At 41.6% G+C, this 25,085-nt stretch overlaps 1 protein-coding gene across 1 annotated transcript in view; it reads left to right on the forward strand.

The window, feature by feature from the left end:
• Positions 1 to 25,085, forward strand: part of LOC311038544 (contactin-associated protein-like 2) — a gene marked incomplete at both ends in the record, with an annotated part of 156,534 nt that overhangs the window by 22,102 nt on the left and 109,347 nt on the right. The window contains 6 exons of the mRNA XM_084048117.1: positions 3,309 to 3,456; positions 9,439 to 9,491; positions 9,973 to 10,123; positions 11,287 to 11,471; positions 19,009 to 19,152; positions 24,161 to 24,422. Coding sequence (XP_083904243.1) covers positions 3,309 to 3,456; positions 9,439 to 9,491; positions 9,973 to 10,123; positions 11,287 to 11,471; positions 19,009 to 19,152; positions 24,161 to 24,422 — 943 coding nt within the window. The remainder of the gene's footprint in view (positions 1 to 3,308; positions 3,457 to 9,438; positions 9,492 to 9,972; positions 10,124 to 11,286; positions 11,472 to 19,008; positions 19,153 to 24,160; positions 24,423 to 25,085) is intronic.

Genomic DNA, 25,085 nt, shown 5'->3' on the forward strand with positions numbered 1-25,085 from the left:
ACCACTTTAACCAGTATCTTATACTTCAGCTATTCAAAAATAGCAGATATGCAAGCTCGTAGCGTGGCACTCGGTGAGCTTGTAGATCTGCTAAAAAAAAATATTAATCTTAAAAGCGAACATTTGTAACTAATATCTTTGCTTCTATAGGGGATTCTACAAACGTCTTCTAAATCCTAACAGTTTTTTGAAAAAGTATGTTGCTATAATCAGTGGTTCTCAAACTTTTCCATGTCAAGGACCCCCAAAATGATATGTATTTGGCCGTGGACCCCCATCTCAAAATATGCTGTTCCAGGGACCCCCCCAGAAGTAAAGATTTGAGTTAAAAATGTTTACTACAAAAAAATATATATATATTCAAAGATTTGAACACATTTTCAAGATTTTTCACACTCGATCGGCTACTTTTTAATAGCCAAAGAAATCTTAAAATGAGACACAGATGCATTCCCGGTCGCAATGGGCTAAACAAATGAAAACCCTGCATGAATCCAAACTAGATAGATTCCTGTGACACGTGGCAATGTGTTTTTTTATCACCCTCTTGCTTATGTATCTGCTTCGATGAAAACCGGGGGGAAGTGATAGCAGTCTGCGAGCAGACATTTGATTTCATTGGGTCCCGGGCAGACTCCGATGGGCAGGTTGCCATTTCTGAGTTTCGTTTAGATGGGCAGAACATTGCATTGATTTCTGCCTATGCTTCTAACAATAATGCCCTATCGATCAAACACTTTTGGATTTCTCAGGTTTTCTGTCTGGGTTCTGGGTGTGTGTATATCAATGCAGTATGGCACAGTGATATTGACATAATGGGCAGGGCAAAGGAATAGGGAACACCAGGGTGCTTCAAGAACTCTTCTGTAAAACTTTTTTTCCTTTTTTCCTCAGGCATACATTTTCAATAGATTTATTTCTTTGTGTCCAAAGATGTGTTTCAAAAAGTTAGAGACATACTGTGTAACTTTTTCCCATTAAAAGTTATTTTTAATATAATCTTTCACTTGTATATTTTTTCACAATAACAATTCCACATTTATTTATTTATTATTTTTGTTTGACAACCTTTCTTCTGACAACGCTGTTGTCGCTTTCCAAAATATCCGACTCTCCAGCATTCGTCTTGGAGCAGTAAAAACGTGGTTTTATTTTTAACCAAATTCTGGGAATAGGTGTCACCAAAAAAGACTGCTAAAAGGAATGTTATGCAGTATGACTTTAAAAGCGAAGAAAAGGCAGCACACTCATAGCCACGATTCCAATCCCTGAAGAAGACCTTTCCAGGTCGAAACGTTGGTATTGATTTAATAAATTATCTTGCATCGTGGCCATGAGTGTGCGGCCTTTTCTTCACTTTTAGACTTATTTACCAAGGTCAGCAGCGCCTCATTAATACTGGTGTGTGCCCTTCTCCTGTTTGTTTACGCAGCATGACATAACATTTTAAAAATAGCGGTTTGGTTTCTGACCCAAGGATTCTGTAGGAGGCACTGAAGGGCGTTGTTAGAAGCAAGGCTCTATGCACAGCAGCCATATTGGAAAGAAATTGGGCCTCTTCCTTACTTCCTTCACAGGTCTTACCAATTATACTAATTAAGGCTCTGTCCCAATTTGGTCAAACAGGGTGCTGATATTGTGCATGTTGGCTCACCGGAAACACTCTACTACACCAGTGGGTCTCAAATGGCCCTTTACAGTGTGTGTAACTCTGAGAGTTATGGGGGTCCTTGAAATTAAAAAGTTTGACAACCACTGTGCTACATTAAATGGAACAGAGCCTTAATTAGTATTGGTAAGACCTGTGAAGGAAGTAAGGAAGAGGCCCAATTTCTTTCCAAAATGGCTGCTGTGCATAGAGCCTAGAAGCGCTATATGGTTCTCTAGATGCATTTTTGCCCAACACAGTTACAGTGATTCTGCTTCTCTCCAAAAAGAGCTGGTTTAAATAAATAAAAAAGTGTGCCTGTGTGCAATAGATAGAGAGACGAAAATATAAATAACATACTTACTGTAGCATTTGTGGACAAGAAAACATCTATCCAAATAGCATACTGTACATAACTCACAAAAATAGGCAACAATAAATTAGACAAGGATTGAGGACTGCTAGGGGGTGAAATAGAGTCTGAATAGGTTAGTTTTCAGACTTTGGTGGAAAATGGGGAGTGAGTCTGCAGTCCTGACTGAGGGAAGAGGTATTTCTACTGCTTTGAAGTCAGAAAGAGTCCAGGATGCTTGGAGCATATTGGCCAGGGTGTCATAGGGAAGAAGGGAGTTGACAGCTGATAAGTTACAGTAACTGATAAGTGAATCAGAAGGGCAGCAGGATGTGGATCATATCCTGAAGGTAAGGGGTGACATGTCCTTGATTTTCCGACTCTTAATTTCCGATACCGATATCAACCTATACCGATATATGCGGTCTTGTTCACCAAAAGTCAAGTAATTGTCAGGTAACATCACATATCTAAGAAAATAAAATAGCTATAATATCAATATAATAACTAATACATTTCTAATAAATTAATATAATACAGTGGCGTTGTTAGGTTTTTAATTAAGTGAGTCCCAGGACTCACTTAATTGATCATTTGGTGGTCATTTGAATGAGTCCCACTCATTTTAGATTAGATGTTGGCCTATTTGACAGTGCAGAAGCATAATTGCCTTGATGCATATAACATTAGAGCGTCAACGAGCGTCAGCTGGACACAGACACACACACACACACACACACACACACACACACACACACACACACCTGCCCTCTGCAGTGCTCTAATAATTTGAAAGTGACTGGAGTCTCATTTCTCTCCAAAAGTTCTTGAATATGATGGAATATCATTAAGGATTACTGTGATTATGGTAAACTCACATTTCTTATCACACACACCATACAGTAAGAACTCCTGTAACATTGTATTTTTTTATGCTAATATCGGCCGATAATATCGGACATCCCTTCTTGTAGGTTATCACGTCCTTTGCACTGGGTGCACAACCTGAAGCCAGCAAAGGGAATGCAGGCAAGATATAAAACTTTATGGAGGTTGAACAGTGAGCATGCCAGGAGACCAGCAAGGATGGAGTTGAAATGGTCAAGCCCTGCCTGGAAAGTATCGAGGCCTGGGTAAGAAGCAGCGTAGGATGTGTTGATGATTGGTTGGTCATGATGGTTGGTATAATACTCACACTGTGTGTGTGTGTGTGTGTGTGTGTGTGTGTGTGTGTGTGTGTGTGTGTGTGTGTGTGTGTGTGTGTGTGTGTGTGTGTGTGTGTGTGTGTGTGTGTGTGTGTGTCCACAGGCCTTCTCTGGAAACTCCAACTCAGAGAGTGCTGTTCGTCATGAGCTCCAGCAGAGCATCGTGGCTCGCTTCCTGAGGCTGATTCCTCTGGACTGGAGTGAGGAGGGACGCATCGGCCTGAGAATAGAGCTCTATGGATGCTCCTACTGTGAGTACGCACGCACGCACGCACGCACACGCACGCACGCACGCACACACACACCCACACACTAACCATAATCTACACACTGATGTGCATATGCTGTCTGTCTGTCTGTCTGTCTGTCTGTCTGGTTGTATGCCTGTTTCTCCTGTGTGTGTGTCTCTCTCTCTAGTTGAACTTTTATTGGATCACAATGAACCATCATCATCAGCAATGGACTGCGACAGCCAATCAAATGTTTATTAAATTCAAATAGCAACAGGCTGAACGTATCAACAACAACACAACACAGAATCACAACATTATAGACTGTCTGTTGTTTTAGTGAACCGCAGCGTGAACAAGGCCTAATGTCTCTAGAACTATAACTCTTTCTGTCATCCAGCTGTTAATTTGTCATGTCAAAATGACTGACAGCTGGAAACAACCTCCTCTTAAACTCTCTCGCGCTCTCTCGCGCTCCTTCTCTCTCTCTCTCTCTCTCTCTCTCTCTCTCTCTCTCTCTCTCTCTAATTAATGTTTTCCAGTGAACACTTCCAGCCTCTCAAACTACCAGCCTATTAAAAGCTGCCAATTTCATTTTGATAACAATTTTCAATTAAGGCTCTGGATACAGGATACATTACTGGTGTCATGACACACATGCATCTTTCATGCCAGAAATGCAATTACCACTATGGGTAGAGCTTATGTGTTTTTATGTTTGTGTGTGTGTGTGTGTGTGTGTGTGTGTGTGTGTGTGTGTGTGTGTGTGTGTGTGTGTGTGTGTGTGTGTGTGTGTGTGTGTGTGTGTGTGTGTGTGTGTGTGTGTGTGTGTGTGTGTGTGTGTGTGTGTGCGTGCGTGCGTGTATGAGAGAGAAAGAGATAGAGAGAAAGAAAGAGCATGCGTGCGTGTGTGAGTAGGCCTAAAGTGTGCACATGTGCATGTGTGTGCAAGTTTGTATTTGACCATATCTGTGTGTATGCATGCACTGTATGCTTAAGTAATAACTCATGTCAGGCCTGGTTATATTGTGATTATAGTATTTCAGCTAAGGGGCATTGTCAACCCTCGTAGCTGAGATACAGTATACTCATAATATACCATTGCCTGACATGAGTTATTGCTTTTATAAAACGTTCCAACTTTTACCTTTATATCTTTTTTCCACAAGTTGGTCAGTGTCTTTGTTCAGGTCATCCTTTGATGTTAAACTTGAACCCTTGCGTTCCTGTTCTTGGGGGAACAATCAGGGAAAATAGCTTATCTACAAGCTCACAATGCATCGCAACACAATGCTTTGTGAGCTTGTAGATCAGCTATTTTTGGCAAAGAGATTTGGTGTAGAGGAAAAGGGGAGGATCAAGTACAGATACAACTCTGAACAAGTATAGAGAGTTTAAGTTGTTGTTGATGATGGTCATCACATTCCATTGCCTAACAGTGTTCACATTTAGTTTGATTTTAAGTTCATCAATCTCTCTCTCCAAAGATATTAGATGTCATAGCCATGGTTATTATGTAGGTACCACACCTATCAGCCAATTATATTGTGTGATTTGAGCTACCAGTTTTTTTTAAACTAGAATAAAGCGCCTTTGAGTGTATATTTGACTCTATATTGACCTTGTATATTGTGCAGATGTAGTTTTATTTTTCAAAAGCAGAAGTCGTTAGAGAATGTGTTATGAATGTGTTAAATTAATGTGTTTTTTAATTATGAAAACAGTTATTACAAGCATTTGTTTGAATGAATGACGTATTGAAACAATTACCTGTTTCTGTAGCTTTTAGCCCGGGCCAAGCACACACACCTGGCATCATTAGTGTGTACTGTATGCCCATGATTTGTTTGTAGACTGTATCAACACAGTGCTTCTTTTGTCCGAGAAAGTTTTGTTTTGCTCTGCGCCCTACTGGCCAAAATGTGGGCCAAGATCAGTCTTTTAATCAAAGTAAAAAATTATATATACAAAGATAGAGGGAGGGATATGAAAGCATGAAAGCTATCCTGTTCAATGTCCAAACCCATGATGACTTATATGTGTGCCAAGTCTGGAGCCAATTGTACATGGTGTGCCATGGGGAACACACTAATTAATGACGATTACCATTGCTGTGTGTTAGATTTGCTTATTGCATGCCAGTCAGTCCTAGCATTTTTGTTTTGTTTGACTTCTGTCCCATGTTAAAAGAGAAGTAAAATACACAATATAAGAGCTGGTGAAAAATTCGAAGAGAAACTTATAGTTGGAAAGGAGTAATTTGTTATATTATATATATATTGTTTTAATATCATGCAGGATAAAGGATGAATAGCCTAAGGGAAGTTTTAAGTAATGAAACAAAACAACAAATGAGCAGACAGGATTGTAACTGGGACACTATTTCATTGAAGCGGATAAATGGGATCTCTCTCCTGACTGTATAAAATTGGTGACCCCCCTGAAAATGTATTTTCTGTTTACTAAAGAGCTGGAGAGACACTTTGAGACAAGGAGACCCTGGTTACCGAACACATACTTTATAGCAATGCTTACTAGGGGAATAGAGCTTTAACTTTTTAACAAAAAGCAAACAAACAAAAACAAAAACAAATTGTCTTTAACAAAGCAAACATCACTGTACCTTTTAACAAAATAGTGAGACTTCAGTGGTATATTATTTTTATTCTAAAGTATGTTATTTGCCTTTCCTCCCTAGATCCATCACTCTGACTAGACTACATACTGCAGAGATGAATACTAATATACATGAACACATTAAAACACAGGGGCAGCGCAGCCTGAATATCAGAGATAATCAACGACTGAGGAGAAATCCTGTACTATTTCCACTGCAACTAACTTCCATGCGAAAGCCCTTTTACCACTTAAGCTCTGTTTAATACTTTGTCGTATGATGGTGTCACTCTGTGAAAATAGCAGATCTACAAGCTCACAAGGCGTTGCATCGTGCCGCATTGTGAGCTTGTAGATCTGCTACAGTATTTTAGAAAATGTTAAGATTTTACTTTCGCCCGGTGGTGGAAGAGGGTAAAAGTAGCAATTCCACAATATAAAAATGCTCTGTTACAAGTAAAAGGCCTGTGTTCAAAATGTCACTTGAGTAAAAGTACAAAAGTATCGTCTATTTTCAAATATCCTATGTATAAAATAGGGCTAAAGTGGTTAATGTATGTTTTATAATGTAATAATTTATATCTGCAAAGTCACTAGTAAAATAATTGTAGTGGAGTAAAAGTACAATATTTGCCTCTGAGATGTAGTGGAGTAGAAGTAAAAGTATAGACAACTGGAAATACTCCAGTAAAGTAAAAGTACCTCAAAATTGTACAGTACTTGAGTAAATGTGCTTAGTTACTTTACACCACTGGTTTTGGCTGCCCACCGGCTGATCTGTATTCGGCGCTAGATAACTGAGGTTGTCCAGTGCCAGCTCCTCAGGGTGAAGGTTCTTTAACTGTATCTGTGTCAAAGACCCTTTGATCACTGCAAACCCACACATTACCTTACACATGCAGACAGATCAGCCCATACACAACCACATCACACAATCTGAATCAGAAGTGGGTTTTATTTCCATGCCAAGGCATTTAACTCATAGTTTTAACACATTCAGTTTTAGTTCTTATTTAGTATTTGGTGTTTGATTTCAATTTAGTTTTAGTTATAGTTCTATGAGCATACACAATTGTAGTTTTCGTTTTAGACTTTGACTACATTTAATGTGTTTAATATTTAGTTTTAGTCTTGGTTTTGTTTTTTCTGTTATGAGAAAAGCCTTGATTTAGTAAAAGCTTTACAAGGAATGATGAAAGAATGCATGACAGCAAATACATTGCTAAATGTATTCATCTTTATTAAAGGTCCCTTGTAACTGTATGCATGAAGCAGGGTGTTGCTGTGAATGTGTGTTATGTGGGAGATGGCAAAGTCACACCTGCCCTGATTCAAAACTAATTGGATTCTGAACAGGTGTGACTGCACACCTGATGTGCATCAATACACACTTGCTACACGCTTTGCTGGGATTCCTCTGACACTCAGGGACACAGTCAGGTACAGTCATAGAGTTATATATATATATATCTAGAGAGGTAACCGGAAATCCCCACCCATTCGCTTGAATGGAGTTGCTCACCCAACGCATGCTCCCTTTTTACACTTCTTCCGTATTGGGGAGGATGACGGCCCCGGGCAGGGCCTATCCGGAGACTCGCATGCACAGTAGTGTCACCTCCAAACGCAACCGCATGTGCAAGCTTGTGCGCAAGCTTGTGAATCGAGCCCATTGGTCACAACCGTTTTCGCTCCATCATGTGTCTTGCCCCAGCTGTAGTAAGCTGCAGTACTACCAGTGGCAGTTCTTGGGTACAGTTAATAGTTCAAACACATTTATTGTAGAGAGAGGGCAAGATGTTACAGGCCAGAGCACGTGGGAATGCTGTCATGACAGGAGTTCTCCCCTGAGTGTGTGTGGGGATGACCGATTTATCAATGCACAACAGGTGTGCACTGTGCAGTCACACCCAAGAGTCCAATTGCCAGGTGTGCCAACCACTTAAACCCTATATTATCTACAGTAGCTCTGCTCCTTTGTCCCTCAACACCGATAATCTTTGCCAAAAAATAGGCTATCTACAAGTGGCGAGGTTGTAGATCTTCAGTTTTTGGCAAACACTGGGATTTCCATTTGCTTAAATCATCCATCACCCACACAACAGTGTAAATGTATGAGTAGGAGGCAGGGAGTTATTGAAAAAAGGGTATTAGTTCAACTTCTTAGTGTAAATAACTAAAGAAAGAAAAACTGGATATGGTGGAGGAGGCATAGGAGGTGAGGGATGAATATGAATATATTATATTCCCAAATCCAATTAGCAAATGTTAAAGTTTCTCGCCATAACTCTGGGTTATGTTAATGTATGATAATTAGTTGCAGTGTTACATTATGACTCATCTACATAGAACTGCATAATGTCAGGCTGTGTCTGTGTGCATGATGCAAGTATGCATTTGTGTGTGTGTGTGTGTGTGTGTGTGTGTGTGTGTGTGTGTGTGTGTGTGTGTGTGTGTGTGTGTGTGTGTGTGTGTGTGTGTGTGTGTGTGTGTGTGTGTGTGTGTGTGTGTGTGTCACACGCATCTGTGTGTCATGTGTGTGTACATGCATGTTTTATCTGTGATGCTAGAGGTGTTGCTCATTAACAGCATCAACAGAAATTCACTTATTATAAGAAGACAGTAAATGATGAGAGAGAGAGAGAGAGAGAGAGAGAGAGAGAGAGAGAGAGAGAGAGAGAGAGAGAGAGAGAGAGAGAGAGAGAGAGAGAGAGAGAGAGAGAGAGAGAGAGAGAGAGAGAGAGGTGTACACACGCTCGCGCATCTCGGCATTCAGCCAACACTGGTAACCACCTATTTCTCTCTGTGACAGGGGAGCTCATGCGTCCTGTGGCTGTGAGGACAGGGTTGAATGGCCGTTTCTCGTCTCATTATAAAAATGTATTAGTTAACCCATATAAAACTGTGACTTGACCTCCTGCCTCTGATGGAGAACTATGGGGTTGATGGTTTCCTCTGAGAAACCTGAGGTGACCTTGGATTGTGTTTCTTCACAGCTCGCTCTCTCTCTCTCTCTCTCTCTCTCTCTCTCTCTCTCTCTCTCTCTCTCTCTCTCTCTCTCTCTCTCTCTCTCTCACACACACGCTTTCAATTTATCTTCTCTGTCTTGTTCCTCCTATCTTGTTTCAAACAGCTGTGATTTAAAACACTTTCACAAGTTGATTCCTACACACACACACTCTGCCTCTCTCTTTGACAGAAGAGGACCGGCATCGTGGAAACGGGGTCAATGGCCATTGTCTCGTCTCTTGAACTCCACTCGGCGTTCGCTGTTCAGCCTCTGTTACATTTATGCTCTCTCTCTCTCTCTCTCTCTCTCTCTCTCTCTCTCTCTCTCTCTCTCTCTCTCTCTCTCTCTCTCTCTCTCTCTCTCTCTCTCATTCTCAGGGTCTGACGTGATCAACTTTGACGGACAGGGAGTAATCTCGTATCGTTTCAAGGTACAGCTGTTGCTATTTTTGACAAATGTCTCATTTCATGTTCCAATTATAAGACAAAAACTGTCTAATTACACAAAATGTCATAGTCTTTTACTGTAATCATCAGAACAGAGGTAAGTGCAGAAATAAGTAGGACGATAATTAGAGATAATTTCAGATCACAGAGATCCGATATGAAACATGTGGCATCTATCTATTCATAGTCTTACAAAGTTTTGTTAAGTTTATGATTTAAAAGCACACATATTCATACGCACATGGTGCTATTACACCATCAGTATCAGCATATTGCATTGTATCTTATCCAAAGCAACTTACGAGTGCAAATGTAGAAAGCTCTTTTAAAAACCCATACTGTGAGCTTCAATTAAACCACCGCCTCAAGTGAAGTGCGGAACATCGAAAGCCCTGAACATCGCTCGACATCTTGGAGATCCCCTTGGAGTTCGGAGATATATGACCTTTGAAAACCTTTGTTCAGGTGAAGAAGATGAAGATCATTAAGGACGTGATCTCACTGAAGTTCAAGACGTCAGAGAGCGAGGGTGTGATCCTTCACGGTGAAGGTCAGCAGGGAGACTACATCACCCTGGAGCTCCACATGGCCAGACTACTGCTACAGATCAACCTGGGTGAGACACACACACTATATGAACATATATTTTTATATATATATGCACATATATACGTGACATATTCGGAATTGGCCGCCTGCATATATGTCTCTACATATATGTACATATATGTCCATATATGTGGCATATATGTGGATGTGGCATAAATGTGGACATAATATAAGCTATACATAAGACATATATATTTGTTTTTAATATATATTAAAAAAAAAAAAAAAAAAATATATATATATATATATATATATATATATATATATATATATATATATATATATATATATATATATATATATATATATATATATATATGTATATATATGTATATATATATATATATATATATGTATATATATATATATATATGTATATATATATATATATATACATATATATATATATATATATATATATATATATATATATATATATATGTATATGTATATGTATATATATATATATATATGTATATATATATATTTATTTGAATTGTCCATCCCCAAAGGGGGGCCCCCCATGCCTTCCCTAAAAATCGCCTATGCACACACGCACACACACACACACACTCACACACACGCACACGCACACCCTCACACACAAGCACACACACACGCACACACAAGCACGCAGGTATGGGGGGTCATCTGTGGCAAAAAATGCGCAGCAGTGTACTGAATGTGTCACTAACACCTGCGCAGCAAACCAACGCTTGACATATTTTCCAGTTTCGTGTAGTTTTGTCGTGTAGTTTCTTCATTGACTGATATTGGTCACGTGCATGCACTGTTCCACGTAATCGCACAACGCGCATTGACTACGCTTATAACACGTTTATGCGTGCAGATACGCACACATAAACGCACACATAAAAAGAATAGAATATATCATTTTGAAAATATTCTATTTACATTTTCAATAGAATATTTTATATTTTATAAAATTAACTGTGTTAATTACGCAATCACACACACATTCCTGTGGCAGATGTTTTTGATCCTATAACCCCTGTTATGCACGGACGCACACACACACACACACACACACACACACACACACACGCACACACGCACACACGCACGCACACCTCTCTTTCCTTTTCTTCTTCGTCTTCGTCTTCTTCTTCTCCTCCTCCTCATTGGTGTTGTTGTGCTGGTCATCAACAGGCAGTAACCAGTACGGCTCCATTCTGGGTCACACCTCTGTGACGACAGGCAGCCTGTTGGACGACCACCACTGGCACTCAGTGGTGATCGAACGCTACCGACGCAACGTCAACTTCACCCTGGACAGACACACACAGCACTTCAGGACCAACGGAGAGTTTGACCACCTGGACCTGGACTATGAGGTGAGAGGACACATACTGGATGTGGGCATAGTTTTAGTTTTGTTTATCGTAATATGGGGTAGTCAGGAGCGATATTCAAAAAGCTCAGATCTACAAGCTCACAACGAGCTTCGCCTCGGTGTTCAATCTTCCTGTCGGATGTTATTTCTCAACAACTACCGGCGCGGTATACCTTACATAACAAACCCCCAAGGGGGCAACAGAACCCTTAGGGAAAGCAGAGCCGACTGGTGGTGCTGGGGTGGTGGTGGTGGGAGCAAACAAAGCACATACAGCATCAGTGGCAGCACTGACAGCAAGAGGAAGTGCAATGAATCGGGTGAGCTTAAATAGACCGCCGATTTGGTCAGCTGCTTGACACGTCACATGCAATAGTGCTCCACATGCATATACACCTCTCGAGTGTATCTGCCTGAACTAGTTCGCAGGCTACAGATCATTTATTGTTTTTGTTTTGTACAGTCTTGTTTTTTTTTGGTTCAGTAACCCTTATATGCGTGCATGAATGTATTTGCCTCCATCCTTTAGCTCCACATCCATTGCTAGTTTGGTCTGTGAACAGTTTGATGATACAGGATATCAGATATTGGTTTTATACTCCGTGTTTCACTGCAAATCCATAATACACACATAATTAATGTCTGCATGATGAAACATGAGTGCAACTAAATACATTGACTTTAGAATGTACAACCAGCATGTGTAGAGAGAGAGAGAGAGAGAGAATGTGCGTGCGTGCATGGAAACTGCACTCCAATTTAAGTAAAGCTGACAATTTAAGACATCTGGAGAATCCATACAACACTGTGTGTGTGTGTGTGTGTGTGTGTGTGTGTGTGTGTGTGTGTGTGTGTGTGTGTGTGTGTGTGCGTGCGTGCGTGCGTGCGTGCGTGCGTGCGTGCGTGCGTGCGGTATTATTGACTGTCTGTCCAGTCCAGAGACAGGTTTCTCTCTCTCTGTTTGCCACTCAGCTCATGAGTGTGTATATATGTGTGTGTGTTGACATGTGTATGTACAGTGAGTGTGTGTGTGTGTGTGTGTGTTTGTTTGTGCTGTGGGTCTGTTGTGTGCACTCCCACTCAAGTCCAGACAGAATGCCATTGCTGTCGTGCAGAAACCACTTATCTCCATATTTCTTTTGCATCTTTTTCATAAATTGACGCCTTACTTTGTTATATTAGAGTGTCAAACCTCCGCACCGCGGCACGTTTTGAGCTTGTAGTTCAGCTATCTTTGCTTATTTTTTATTTGAATCCTGAAAACTAACAGTTTTGGACATATTAGGTTTCCCACGCCAACAGCAACGATATCCGGGTCTAGTTGTGTTTTCCCTTGGCAGTAATTACTGAGACCAGTGAAGCATCACACACACACACACACACACACACACACACACACACACACACACACACACACACACACACACACACACACACACACACACACACACACACACACACACACAGGCACAGGTAATTGCTGTCTACTCTACCAACCATTGCCTGCCTCCCTCTCAGCGTGCTTCTGAACCAGAAAGTGAAACACTAGTGGTACTTGTTTTAAATTAACTTCATGTTGTCATAAAACACAGTATACATCTTACAATGAAAGTCACAAGACCTGTCTTCATTTTCATTAAGTCCTCTCCTCTCCTCTCCTCTCCTCTCCTCTAATTTGGGCATTTAAGTCTTCGTATAGGAAAGCAACAATGACTGGATGTGGATTATGGTGGGGAGGGTTGCTGTCTCAACCTGTTCTCTAGCAGAGATACAAGGCTTGTATCTGCTATTTTCAAAAAAGAAAATGGTGTGTAAATCTTTGAATATATATACAGACTATATATATAGATATTTTTTAACTCAAATCTTTGCTTCTGGGGGTCCGTGGACAAATACATATCATTTTGGGGGTCCTTGACATGAAAAAAGTTTGAGAACCTCTGATATTGTTGCAAGATTTAGAAGACATGTAGAATCCCCAGAAGCAAAGATTTTAGTTACAAATGTTTGCTTTAAAAAAACAAGATTTGCACACAATTTCACGACTTAAAAAAAAAAAGACATGGTAAAGGCCTTTGCAGACAGGTGCGATTAGTCAATCAGTTTTTTACCGCATGCGAAAAGACGCACAAATCGAACTGGGTTCGATTGAAAAAAAAACCGCATTGCCGCATCGCATCGCCGCACGGTAAATTCGGAGCCGGTGTGCATGAGGTCATTGAGAACCATGTGTTCATTTAAAAAATGATATTGTCCGTTTTTCCCGTGCGGAAAATCGCACCCTGTCTGCAAAGGCCTTAACACTGACATCCATCAGCTTGGCAATACACATGTCATTGTTAGGATGTCCGATAATAGTTGTTGCAGCACAGATTTGACTTCACTCAGGAGCTAGCCCTGTCGTTTTTTTTTGTTTTTCCGCTTCTGCACAAATTCAGTCCTTCTGGCATTTAAAAAAATAAGCTGCTTCATGATGGAGATTTCTGTCAGAGCTTTCAGAACTTTTGGGGGCTATGGAAAGCAAAGAAGGGAGTTTCATTCTCTGAGCAGATGGTGTGAGATGGGTAAGGCCCAAATGTGTGTTTTGCCAGCAATACATTTCTCTCTCCCAGAGTAGCACTACAGGAGTTCAAGAACCGTATGAGAGACAGTGAGTGTCTATACACCATGCAGTGCAGAGACTGGCAGTCAGTCACCAGCTGCTGCAGAGTAGGAAAGTGGAGCTGAGGTCTTTGATGCAATGGAGCTGGGGTTCTCAAACGTTTTCAGCCCGAGACCCAAGCAAACTTTCAAAAGGTCATTGTAAATGACTTTTTGATGACCCTGTAGGATGTGTAAATTACTTCAGACTTCGGTGCTCTATGTTTTCACTCCTGTGAGTCTGTCTGTCTGTCTGTGCACAGCTAATCTCCGGCACTGTCGGACCAATCGTGTGAAACTTTGCACGCACATTCCCACATTCGCACATTCGCACATTCCCACACACACACGTGTGTGTGTGTGTGTGTGTGTGTGTGCGCGCGCGCGCGCGCCTGAACAGCTAATCTCCAGCACTGTTGGACCGATTGGCGTGAAACCTCTGCCCCCAATTCTTCAAATCTGCCTTGTGGTGCTGCTATAACAGGCTGCTTCATGTTTTCGCCCATAACTCTTGAACCGTACGTCATACAATCAAAATCTTTTTTGCTGGATCTTGGCTCATGATGCAACTACCAATATAGACCTCAGCCATTTGTGCCAGCCTTTTCCGCCATTTAAATGTTGTTAATTAAAAACACACTTTTTGCCACGTCTCCTACACATTTGTCCAAAACCCACACAAATCAGTGTGAGCTTCTTTTTAATTGGAGGAATCTGCAGCAAGTGGAAAGCAATTAACTTTAATGTGTTAAGCCCCCAGGGGGGCAGAGTGACCACAGACCCCACTGAGATGAGGGACCATGCTGTGGATTTGAATACGGCCTGCTACAGAGCAAAGGACTGCAACCCTGAACCCACCATATGCTGCAGAGCTCCCTAACCACATGAATCTTGATCTTGATCTTTCAGTACTATAATCATCTTTATTTATAGAGCACCTTTCAGACATAAATGCAGTTCAAAGTGCTTTACACTCAAGTTAACCCATTAAGAAGACCTAAAGCCGATTATACATGTCTCCTAAATCCTGAATTCTATGTCAGTGGTGCTCAATCTTTTTCCTGTCATGGACCCCCAAAATTATATGTATTTGGCCGCGGACCCCCATCTGAAAATATTTTGTTCCAGGGAAGATTTGCACACATTTTCAAGATTTTTTAAAAATAGCCAAAAGTGTAAAATATTTAGCTAAAATCTAAAAATGACACAGATGTGTTCCAGGTCTTCATGGGTATGGGAAACAAAGCAATACGTTAAAATCTAGTAGTCAAGAGTAGAATTAAAGCAGGCAATCTGACAAATAGCAAGGTGAGGCCATTCAAGGCATTAAAAACAAGTAACTTTACAATCTATCCTAACTTCACAGGGATCCAATACAAGGACGCAAGTATAGGGGTAAAGTGGTCCCTTTTCCTGGTGTTGGTTAGGATTCTGGCTGCTGCATTTTGAATATGTTGCAGCCGCTCAGTAGTTTTCTTTGGTTTTCTGTCTTACTAGACCTCACACTGGACGCGGTTGTACAGCTGGCCATTGGACATGCTCCAGGAATTGATAGATTACCTGCAGATTTTCGAAAAACGCTCCTAGGGGGTGTCTTGGCACTGATTTCCATGAGGCACTTGTTGAGTGCCTCGATGGGGGGCTCCCTGCCAACCTCCTGTCACAGGACGGTTCCTCCGCTCCCCCCCTCGAAGACAGGAGATTTGGCTCTATTAATAAAAAACATTCCTGAAGGCTGGAAGTTCTCCTGTATTCACATTATAAAATACTTTCCACAGCTTTATTAATAGGCTGAAGCAGTATATGAATGTAATTGTTCACATGGACCAAACCTAGTAGCCTGAAAACCAGACAAATATGCCAGAGCGAAATCACTTTTTAGTCTGGCCTCGCAAGGCTATAAACATACTGCATGCATTCCAGTGTGGACAATAATGGACAATCGTTTCCTTATTTTAAGGATTTAAGATTAATGGAATGATGATGACATTGAGATGTTATCACTTGATCAAGACAAGGCTTTTGATAGAGTACTGTAGATGATGTTTTGATGTTGTTTTTCTTCCTTAATGCCTTTTTCTTTACGGGAGAGTTTATACCGTGGTTGGGGTTGCTACTGTATACAGTGAAGCATCATGCATTATGAAGGTGGGGAAAGGGCTACAGGTGCAACCAATACACATTAAAATTGTCGTTAGGCAGTTTCGCACTCTTTCTGGGACGCTATACAGTCCAACCATCGAGCCCCTTTTGTTTAGACAAAAAAATATGTTGACTGGGCTCTCTACCCGTGTCACCTGAAAAAATGTCAGCATTTTTATTAAAACACAAACAAAGTCTAGGTCAGAGTTGGTAGCCTTGGTGTGTTTACAGTAAAAAGACCTCATTTGCCAAAGTAAACTGGGACAAGAGTAATTTAGGAGGGCAGTGGAGGGAGGCAGTTCCCATTTTGCCAATGGGCTTCAGTGAGGAAGGAGAGGGTTAATGTTTTTAGCCGTTTTTGTGGGCACATAGGACTACACAGATACATTGGATGAGTGTGCAAAGTTGTATAAATGGAAATGGCTGCCACTCCACTCACATAGGGACATATTTCTTGTTGTCTGGTCACCTTTTACAGTTCTGGATACAAACAGTTCTCTTACTGCCTCAAGGACATCATCTCCTCTAGGATGATGACTTTTTAGATTGAAACCAGCACACACAGGCTGTTATATAAAGGACTGTGGACTAAAGATGGTTAACACAGCTATTGCTAACGTTCTGTTTCAGCGAGCCCGGACACCTTGGCTTCACAGCAAACATGTGTTCCTGTTAAACGAGGAGTAAGCTGACCTACTGGACATTTTTATTGTTGAGTTGTGCAGGTGTGGCAGGAACTAAGGCTGCCAGGGATACAAATGAACCACTGCTGCTTGAGGAACCATTGTTCTATACTGACCTCATAGACTCTGTCCTACTCCATTTATCTAGCAATTACATATGTTTGCTTCTCAGTGGGTCAAACCCCCCCCCTCTCTCTCTCCCTCCCTCTCTCTCTCTCTCTCCCTGTCTGTCTCCCTGTCTGTCTGTCTCTCTCTCTCTCTCTCTCTCTCTCTCTCTCTCTCTCTCTCTCTCTCTCTCTCTCTCTCTCTCTCTCTCTCACACTCTCACTCTCACTCTCAATTTGTTGGGGCTTTATTGGCATGGTAAACATTATGTTTACATTGCCAGAGCAATACTAATCATTTATAATGATATAGTCCACGCACCGAATCTATGTGATGTGAATGCCTCTGATGAAGGCTCATAGCCGAAACGCGTAAGCATTCGTTCATTGGTGTGTGTGCCAATAAAAATAAAAAGTGGAAACTTTGTATTGTATTTGTGCCTGTATATTTGTATTTGTGTTGCCGAGAGACCTACTTTATGTATGTGTCTGTTCTCTGTGGAACACAGATTTAGCTACAGAATCAGGCATGTACATTCGTTATATCCGTTTCGAATAGGACACATTGTAAAACATAGTTGACATTCAAGCAGTATGCCAAAACTGTACCTGCTACTAGGGATATGGAAATTCAGAGCAGATAGCGATGTACCGATGTTTAAAATATCAATTTGGCCTATAGCCGATTCCGATATGATATTTGTTTATTTAGTTTTTGTTGTTATTCCGTATATACAACAGATAAACATTAGCTACTGCCATCAATGAATGTCAACTTTTTTGCTGATATGCCGATGGCAGTCAACGCAGGAAATATCATCCGATACCGATATTGTACTGATACTATCAGTACTGTACATCCCTACTTATACCGTATAATGACTTAATATTGGAGGGGGGGCAGGCTGTGTCTGTGTTCATACAGCAGCACTGGCCGGCGTAGTGATCAAATATGTATTTATTTAATGTATTTAATTGTAATATTGCCCATCTCTACACATTGCAGTGTTTCACCCAGCAGAAATGGGAGTTTCTAGTGACGTTTTCAAATTGTTTTATGTCTTGGCACAGCTGGCAGGTAGTTAGAAAGTGTAGCTTTCCACCTCATCTTGTGTGCAGTGGATGCACAATTTGTCGTCTCTTCTCAATGGTAAGGCTGTGTTCACTGACTCGGTACATATGTTCAAGGGTTTCTTAATTTATTAACAGTCAAAGTGTATTCTGCCACTGTGCATTCTCTGTTTAGGTTAAATAACATTCCAAATTAGTTAAAATAGCGTCACAATCATTTTAACCACTTAGATTTGGCTATTCAAAAATAGCAGATCTACAAGCTCATAGCACGGCACCGAGTGCCGCACTATGAGCTTGTAGATCTGCTATTTTTTTTTAAATCTTGAAAATGTGTGCAAATCTTTGAATGTATATTTTCTTAAAGCAATCATTTTTAACTCAAATCTTTGCTTCTGGGGGTCCCTGGCACCAAACATTTTCAGATGGGGGTCTGCGGCCAAATGTATATCGATTGGTCCTTGGCATGAAAAAGGTTGAAAAACACTGCTGTAGGTGACAGCTTTGTTATGAAGCATGTCTGTCTCTATCTTTTAGTTTACGATGAAATGCTCTATTTTGAATTTTGATAATTAGTCTATAACAGAGTCCAAGATTGTTGTTTTGTTTGTTACTTTTGATATGATAAGAAGGCCTCACAGCTTTGTTGAAGTCACCTGTGGCGCTGATGTTTAGGCAGAGATAGGAATGTTTTTTTTGTTTTTTTTACGTTATACAGTGATACAGTAATGTGTGTGTGCAGACGATCAAGACGCTACTGTAGTCCTTCTTTGGTTGGAGACAGCAGCACCACATCATCTGCAAACAGTAGACTTTTGTGTCTGCAAGCCATATAGAATTTGATCATTTCTTTTGGGATGTCCTATCTCACTCTGTTTTTCTCCCTGATTCCCTCTAGTTGAGTTTTGGTGGAATGCCGTACAGTGGGAAGCCGCTAGACGTGGGAAGGAAAAACTTCAGAGGCTGCATGGAGAGCATCAACTACAATGGAGACAACATCACTGACCTGGCCCGCCGCAAGAAACTCAACACCTCCAGCTTTGTAAGAGAAACACACGCACAGTCACGTGCACACACACACACACGCACGCACGCACGCACACACACACACACACACACACACACACACACACACACACACACACACACACACACACACACACACACACACACACACACACACACACACACACACACACACAATCACTGACCTAATCCACCTTGCACATAACTCATTCTCAATTCTAAACACGCCAAATATACATTCGCTCTCACAGACCAAGGCCAATAGTTAACTAGGTGTGAAATGTAAATAACGAAAAGTAGCTGAAATTATATTGTGCAATTCCAAACCTAACTAAATAAAAATAAAATGTCTTTAGTTTTTGCTCTGTCAGTTTGGTAAAAATGTGTTAATAAAGCATGAGGCAGGTTTATTGAGACTACATGACCGTGAGTCATTTGACCTCAGGGGGAATTTATTTGTGTTTATGTGCAATGAATTTGCCCTGATAATATACGTGTTCAAACTGGTGTTCACCAAACAAACAGGAGGAGGGCGCACACCAGTATTCATGAGGTGCTGCTGACCTTAGTAAATAAGTCTAAAAGTGAAGAAAAGGCTGCACACTCATAGCCACGATGCAGGATAAATTATTAAAGGAATACCAACGTTTCGACCTGGAAAGATCTAATTCAGGGATTAGTTGTTAGAAACTGTTGTTCATGAGTACATTCACACAGAATGTGAAATATATTGTGTTATTTATTTACTTATTTATTCATTATTATTATTATTATTATTATTATACCTTTATTTGACCAGGTAGTCACTTCAGACCTGGCCAAAATGGCAGCTGTCAAAAAGACACATGCAAGACACAGAAAGACAATAACATAAAAAATCACACCCTGTGTGAAGGTAGCGGCGCCTTTGATACATTATGTCATCGATATGTGTTTATAATGTGTTTATAGCCATGTGTCACGTGAAGCTTGACCAATCACTTTGTTGACGGGTCTGACCAATAAGAACGTTGACGGGTCTGACCAATCAGAACGTTGACGGTGAACACGGACAAAGTCAGGTATAGAGCAGGATCGCGCCGCTAAAAAGGTAACTGATCGTCTGACTCTCTTGATTAGAGCGTATAGGGGAGTTGCTGAGGAGAAAAGGTCATGCTAATTAAATAAATATAACCCATATATAACCCATAACTGAACATCTACATTCTCTCATCTCATGCCTATAACTTGAGCTTTAAAATCATCTAAGTAAAAGCCTGCAGTTCCTGAAGTTTTTGAATTTTCCAGGATTCCAGGCAGAGGGAGCAGAGAACATCAAGGTCATTTTCCCAAACTTAGCGCAGGAACAAGCCTGGGCTTTATACCTAAAAAAGGTATTACGTCATTTAAATTAAATCACGGGTCCATGGACACGATGAATATAGTAGCCGTTGAGTATTTAGCATTTTCTTTTATTCATCACACCCCCCGTGCAGTGCTTAATTTGTAAATGATTTGGTGCCGGAGCTCTTGAACCCGTCAGTCTTGCAATCCCCCTCCCCCAAAATAAAACAGCATAAAGGTCACAGTTTCCACATCAAATAATATATTTCATAGTCAGAACATTAGCATAGGAATGTAGCAATAGAAGAACCCTATTATTTATGAACGATTCTGACAAAAAAAATAAGCAGGAGGGGAGGGGATGCGTGTTGAAACAGCTTGCTCTCTCTCTCTCTCTCTCTCTCTCTCTCTCTCTCTCTCTCTCTCTCTCTCTCTCTCTCTCTCTCTCTCTCTCTCTCTCGATCTCTCTCTCTCTCTCCCCCCTCTGTCAGGATTTGCCAGAGAGAGGGGGGGAATATGTGTGCCTTGGAGTGCCATTTCCCCCCGAGGAGGCTAATAGCTCCTGGACTGTCTGGCATTCCATGGCATTTTCACAAGCAACACGGTTTTAACCATTACTCACTCGACACATTTCACAGAACACAAACATATACGCAGTGCCAGCCCGGTAAAAAACACAGACTAGAGAGAGATGCGCATCTGAGTAACTGTTTATTTACTGACATCGAAATTGGAGAGGAGAGAACACACGTTTAGAGGGGGAGGTGGGGCCTTTGTGTTATTAGCGGAGCTCTCCTAGCCTGGTAAACCCTCCCTCCGGAAATCTCATTTCCATTTGATTTCAGGAGAGAGTCTGGGCTGAACCGCCTTTCTGCAATAATCGCTGTGGACTGGAGTTGGGCGGGAGTAATACCGTTGACTGACAACCCCTTCAACCAATGATCGCTTTTCCCCTTCAGCCAATCAGCAGTTCATGTTGACGAGCTCCAGACTATGTGACGCAACGGGACTTTTGGGACGGCCATGCCGAAAATAGGTTGCCTTATTGGGATACATGCGTGTCACTCCCCGCCCCTGCCGGTTCTCTAAATTTATATTTTTAAATAGGCTCTGTCATGATTAATTGACCACATATATGAAGTTAAACAACTAAATTCTATCCAAACGATATGTTAATAGTAAATTCCGTGCCTCAAAAAAGAAGTTTGAGACCGTTTTAAGAACGAAACTAAGAAGTGACGGCACTCGGACAACAACAATGGCTGCCGTTCGTCTTTTGTCGGCGGCTCTCAGGCTGCACTCGGCTTCATTCGGGCTCACTCGAACTCGCCACCTGATTGGCCAACTGTCGCTGTCAATCACAGAACGATGTGCGACGACGCTGATAGGCTCGTCGGTTCGGAGAACAGAGCGATTATTGCAGAAAGGCGGTTCAGCCCAGACTCTCTCCTGAAATCAAATGGAAATGAGATTTCCGGAGGGAGGGTTTACCAGGCTAGAGCTCTCCGACCACCTGCGAATAATAAAGTGGTTATTGTGAAGATTTACGAACCTAACCCAGTTTAATTTCATCCACGGGACATAGAGGGGAAAATGTTAAAGCTGAATTAATAATAAATAGCCTATTTTATCGTATGTGCCTTTGAGGTGACGGTACGCCTTCTAGAGGTACTGGAGCGCAGGAGGAAGGTTCCGGAGCCGAGCTCCGGCCAGCTCCGGCATTAATTAAGCACTTCCTCCGTGTGTTAAAGACCTTTGCACACTAATACACTAAGACACATTCTGCAACAACACACACAGTAATAATAACTGGTCAACATACTGGTTAACATTATTGTAGGTTTTTGGTTTGAACTCAGAGTGGGTGTGAACTCTTCCATAAATCATAACTAATGACTGTAGATCCACCTGAACCCCTGCTGGTCTCTCACAGCACAGTCTCACTGTTTTCTTGTTCTCCGTTGATATTCCACCTGACATTTCACTGTCTGCAGCTCATAAAGAAAGAAATCACTGCAGCTGCTGTGAAGCACGTTGTGTTTACAACCAGAAGCAGCATATTAAATACCTGGGCTCTTCTCATTAAAAGCACAGCATTACAAAACTGTGGGATGTAACACCAGAATATTAAGTATTTCCCCACCTGACCTTAACATTAAACACTGCAATCAGTGTCTTCTTCTTCTTCTTCTTTATGTAGTTTCTGGCAAATTTGCCTTACAGCTTGCCAGCTGCCTCCCACAGGTAGGGAGTAGAACGCAGTTTGTATTATCGTCATAGTGCAAATTATTTTACCCAATTATCTGTTTGATGACATTTTCCGTTCTATGACTCAGCCACCGCTGACTGAGTTGGCTTGAATCCCCCTCTCAGAGTGTTGTCCAACTCTTCAACACTTATATCTTCAACTTTCAAGAACCTCCTGGCTGCGCCAACTGTATCCGTTCTGACTTGCGTGGTGTTTCTACTGCACAGTTTACAACCATAGCAATGAAAGCCAGAAATCACTTTTTGTCCCAAGTACATGTTTAAATCAGCTCCATTTCTTTTCCCCCCTTGATTCCTTTTGATCTGCCACACGTTTCCTTCCCCTCCAGTGTTGACAGCATCAGCGTATGACATTCCCTTCTCTTTCCTCATCCCATTCACCTTCACTTCCATAATTATTTTACGACATAGCGTTGCTCCTGTGTAATGGTTCCTGTTTGTCTTTCCGTACGTCCCACATCTGCATTTTGCTCTACATACTGCCGCCACATGCTTGTGTTCTTGACAGCAAAAACACCTCAGTAGGGCTTTTTCAGCTTTCAAATTAACTCTCATCGGCAACTCCTCTTCCAACGTCAAACACATTGATTTGCCGTCCTCCTTTTTCCGCGCTCCGTTTCATCCTCCTACCTTCACAAACACCTTCCATGTGAAGAAAGGCCTCCCTCGCTACTGCTAGTGGCACACCACTAATCACTTCCCTCTTCCTTGGCTTTGCTCCTAGTCGGAAACATTTTACGCTTGATTTGATTCGAAGATTCTTCCATTTGTTGTTTTGTCCTAGATTCAATAATGACCAGTACACAGTTGGGAGGATAAGTGAAATACTTATCCTCCCAACTTTGTTATAAACATGCCTACTGTGTGGATCTCTGAAGACCCTGTTTGTTCCAGTCTCAGATCTTATTATTACATATTTTATATGTTATATTTTTCTCACTCATCGGACGCATGCTGACATCAACAATGTTGATCAACACTTAAACAGCGACGCAGCGAAAGATGTGCTGCGTCACTTTGTATCTGTTTGTCTTTTGTAGCTGGCGGTGTGAAAAACACAGTGGTAGATGTAATATCGCAGCTGCTGCTTCTGGTGTGAATTTGGAATGAAAACTGCCCAATACCTCTCTTTAGGTCACTCTCCTTTATACGTAACTCCCCTCCCCCAAGGCCCCATCCCCCTCTCTGTTGTGCTCTATTTAGTGGATATTTATGTTGCCTTATAACTTGCTTTGCGACCATTTGTCCCCAGTTGTTTAGCATTGTGTGCTTTTCTTCTAAGGTAAGGTATGGTAAGGTAAGGAAAAGAGCACTTTCTGTTGTTGTTAGTTTTCATTAAGTCTGGTTTCATGTGTTTTTAATGTAATTCCCCCCCTCTCTCTCTCTCTCTCTCTCTCTCTCTCTCTCTCTCTCTCTCTCTCTCTCTCTAACAGCGTAATGTGTCCTTCTCCTGTGTGGAGACCCATTCCTTCCCTGTGTTCTTCAACGCCACCAGCTTCCTGCAGCTCCCGGGACGAGCCAATCACAACGTCGTATCCGTGGGCTTCCAGTTCCGCACCTGGAACCCAGACGGGCTCCTCCTCTTCAGTAAACTTGATGAAGGGACGCTGGAGATCGACCTCGAGGACGGCAAGGTCACTGTGCACATCAATGTGACACAGACGATGAAGACCAACCACATAGACATTTCATCAGGTACAGTAGGACGCGCGCGTGCGCGCACACACACACACACACACACACACACACACACACGCGCGCGCCATTTATATGTGAACATATAAATGGCAATATTCTTCAGTTGGTTTAAACCAGTTTGGTCTGGTTGTAAGGTGCAGCAAGGCCTCCTGTCTTTTTTTTTTGTGACATTTCACCTGAACTATGAGGGGAATCATCTGCCTTTGCTGTTCTTCGATGAACAACTTGTGTAAATAGACCTGAGGGGATATTATTTAGACAATTATTTTTTTAGACAAGAGACTGGTGGGCCACATGTCATGTGGCCCGCGAAGGGGACCGATCTGGCCTGCAGGATGATTTCGTAATGAGGGGTAAAAAAAAATCATTATGTAGGAGATCTCTCGCTGCTATCTCTCCCTATACTGCTGTCTGCAGTGTGCTTCAAGCCTGCTTCAAGATGCCCACCGTTTTGCCAAATGGCACAGCTGAGGGGTGACTTTCAGAATCGTTTCCAAGTCTTCACTCAGCTTGATGTGTGTGCATGCACGTGATGAATTAATAGAACAGGGACCTATAAATATTCATAGCCGTGCCTAATGGTCACGCCGACTTTTCTGTAATGACATCTATTCTCCTGCTGTCGGAGAACTCCACCTACCGTGTGGGGGCAGGTCTTCC

Source organism: Gymnoscopelus microlampas (assembly GCF_963454915.1).
Source record: "Gymnoscopelus microlampas genome assembly, chromosome: 22".
NCBI lineage: Eukaryota > Metazoa > Chordata > Actinopteri > Myctophiformes > Myctophidae > Gymnoscopelus > Gymnoscopelus microlampas.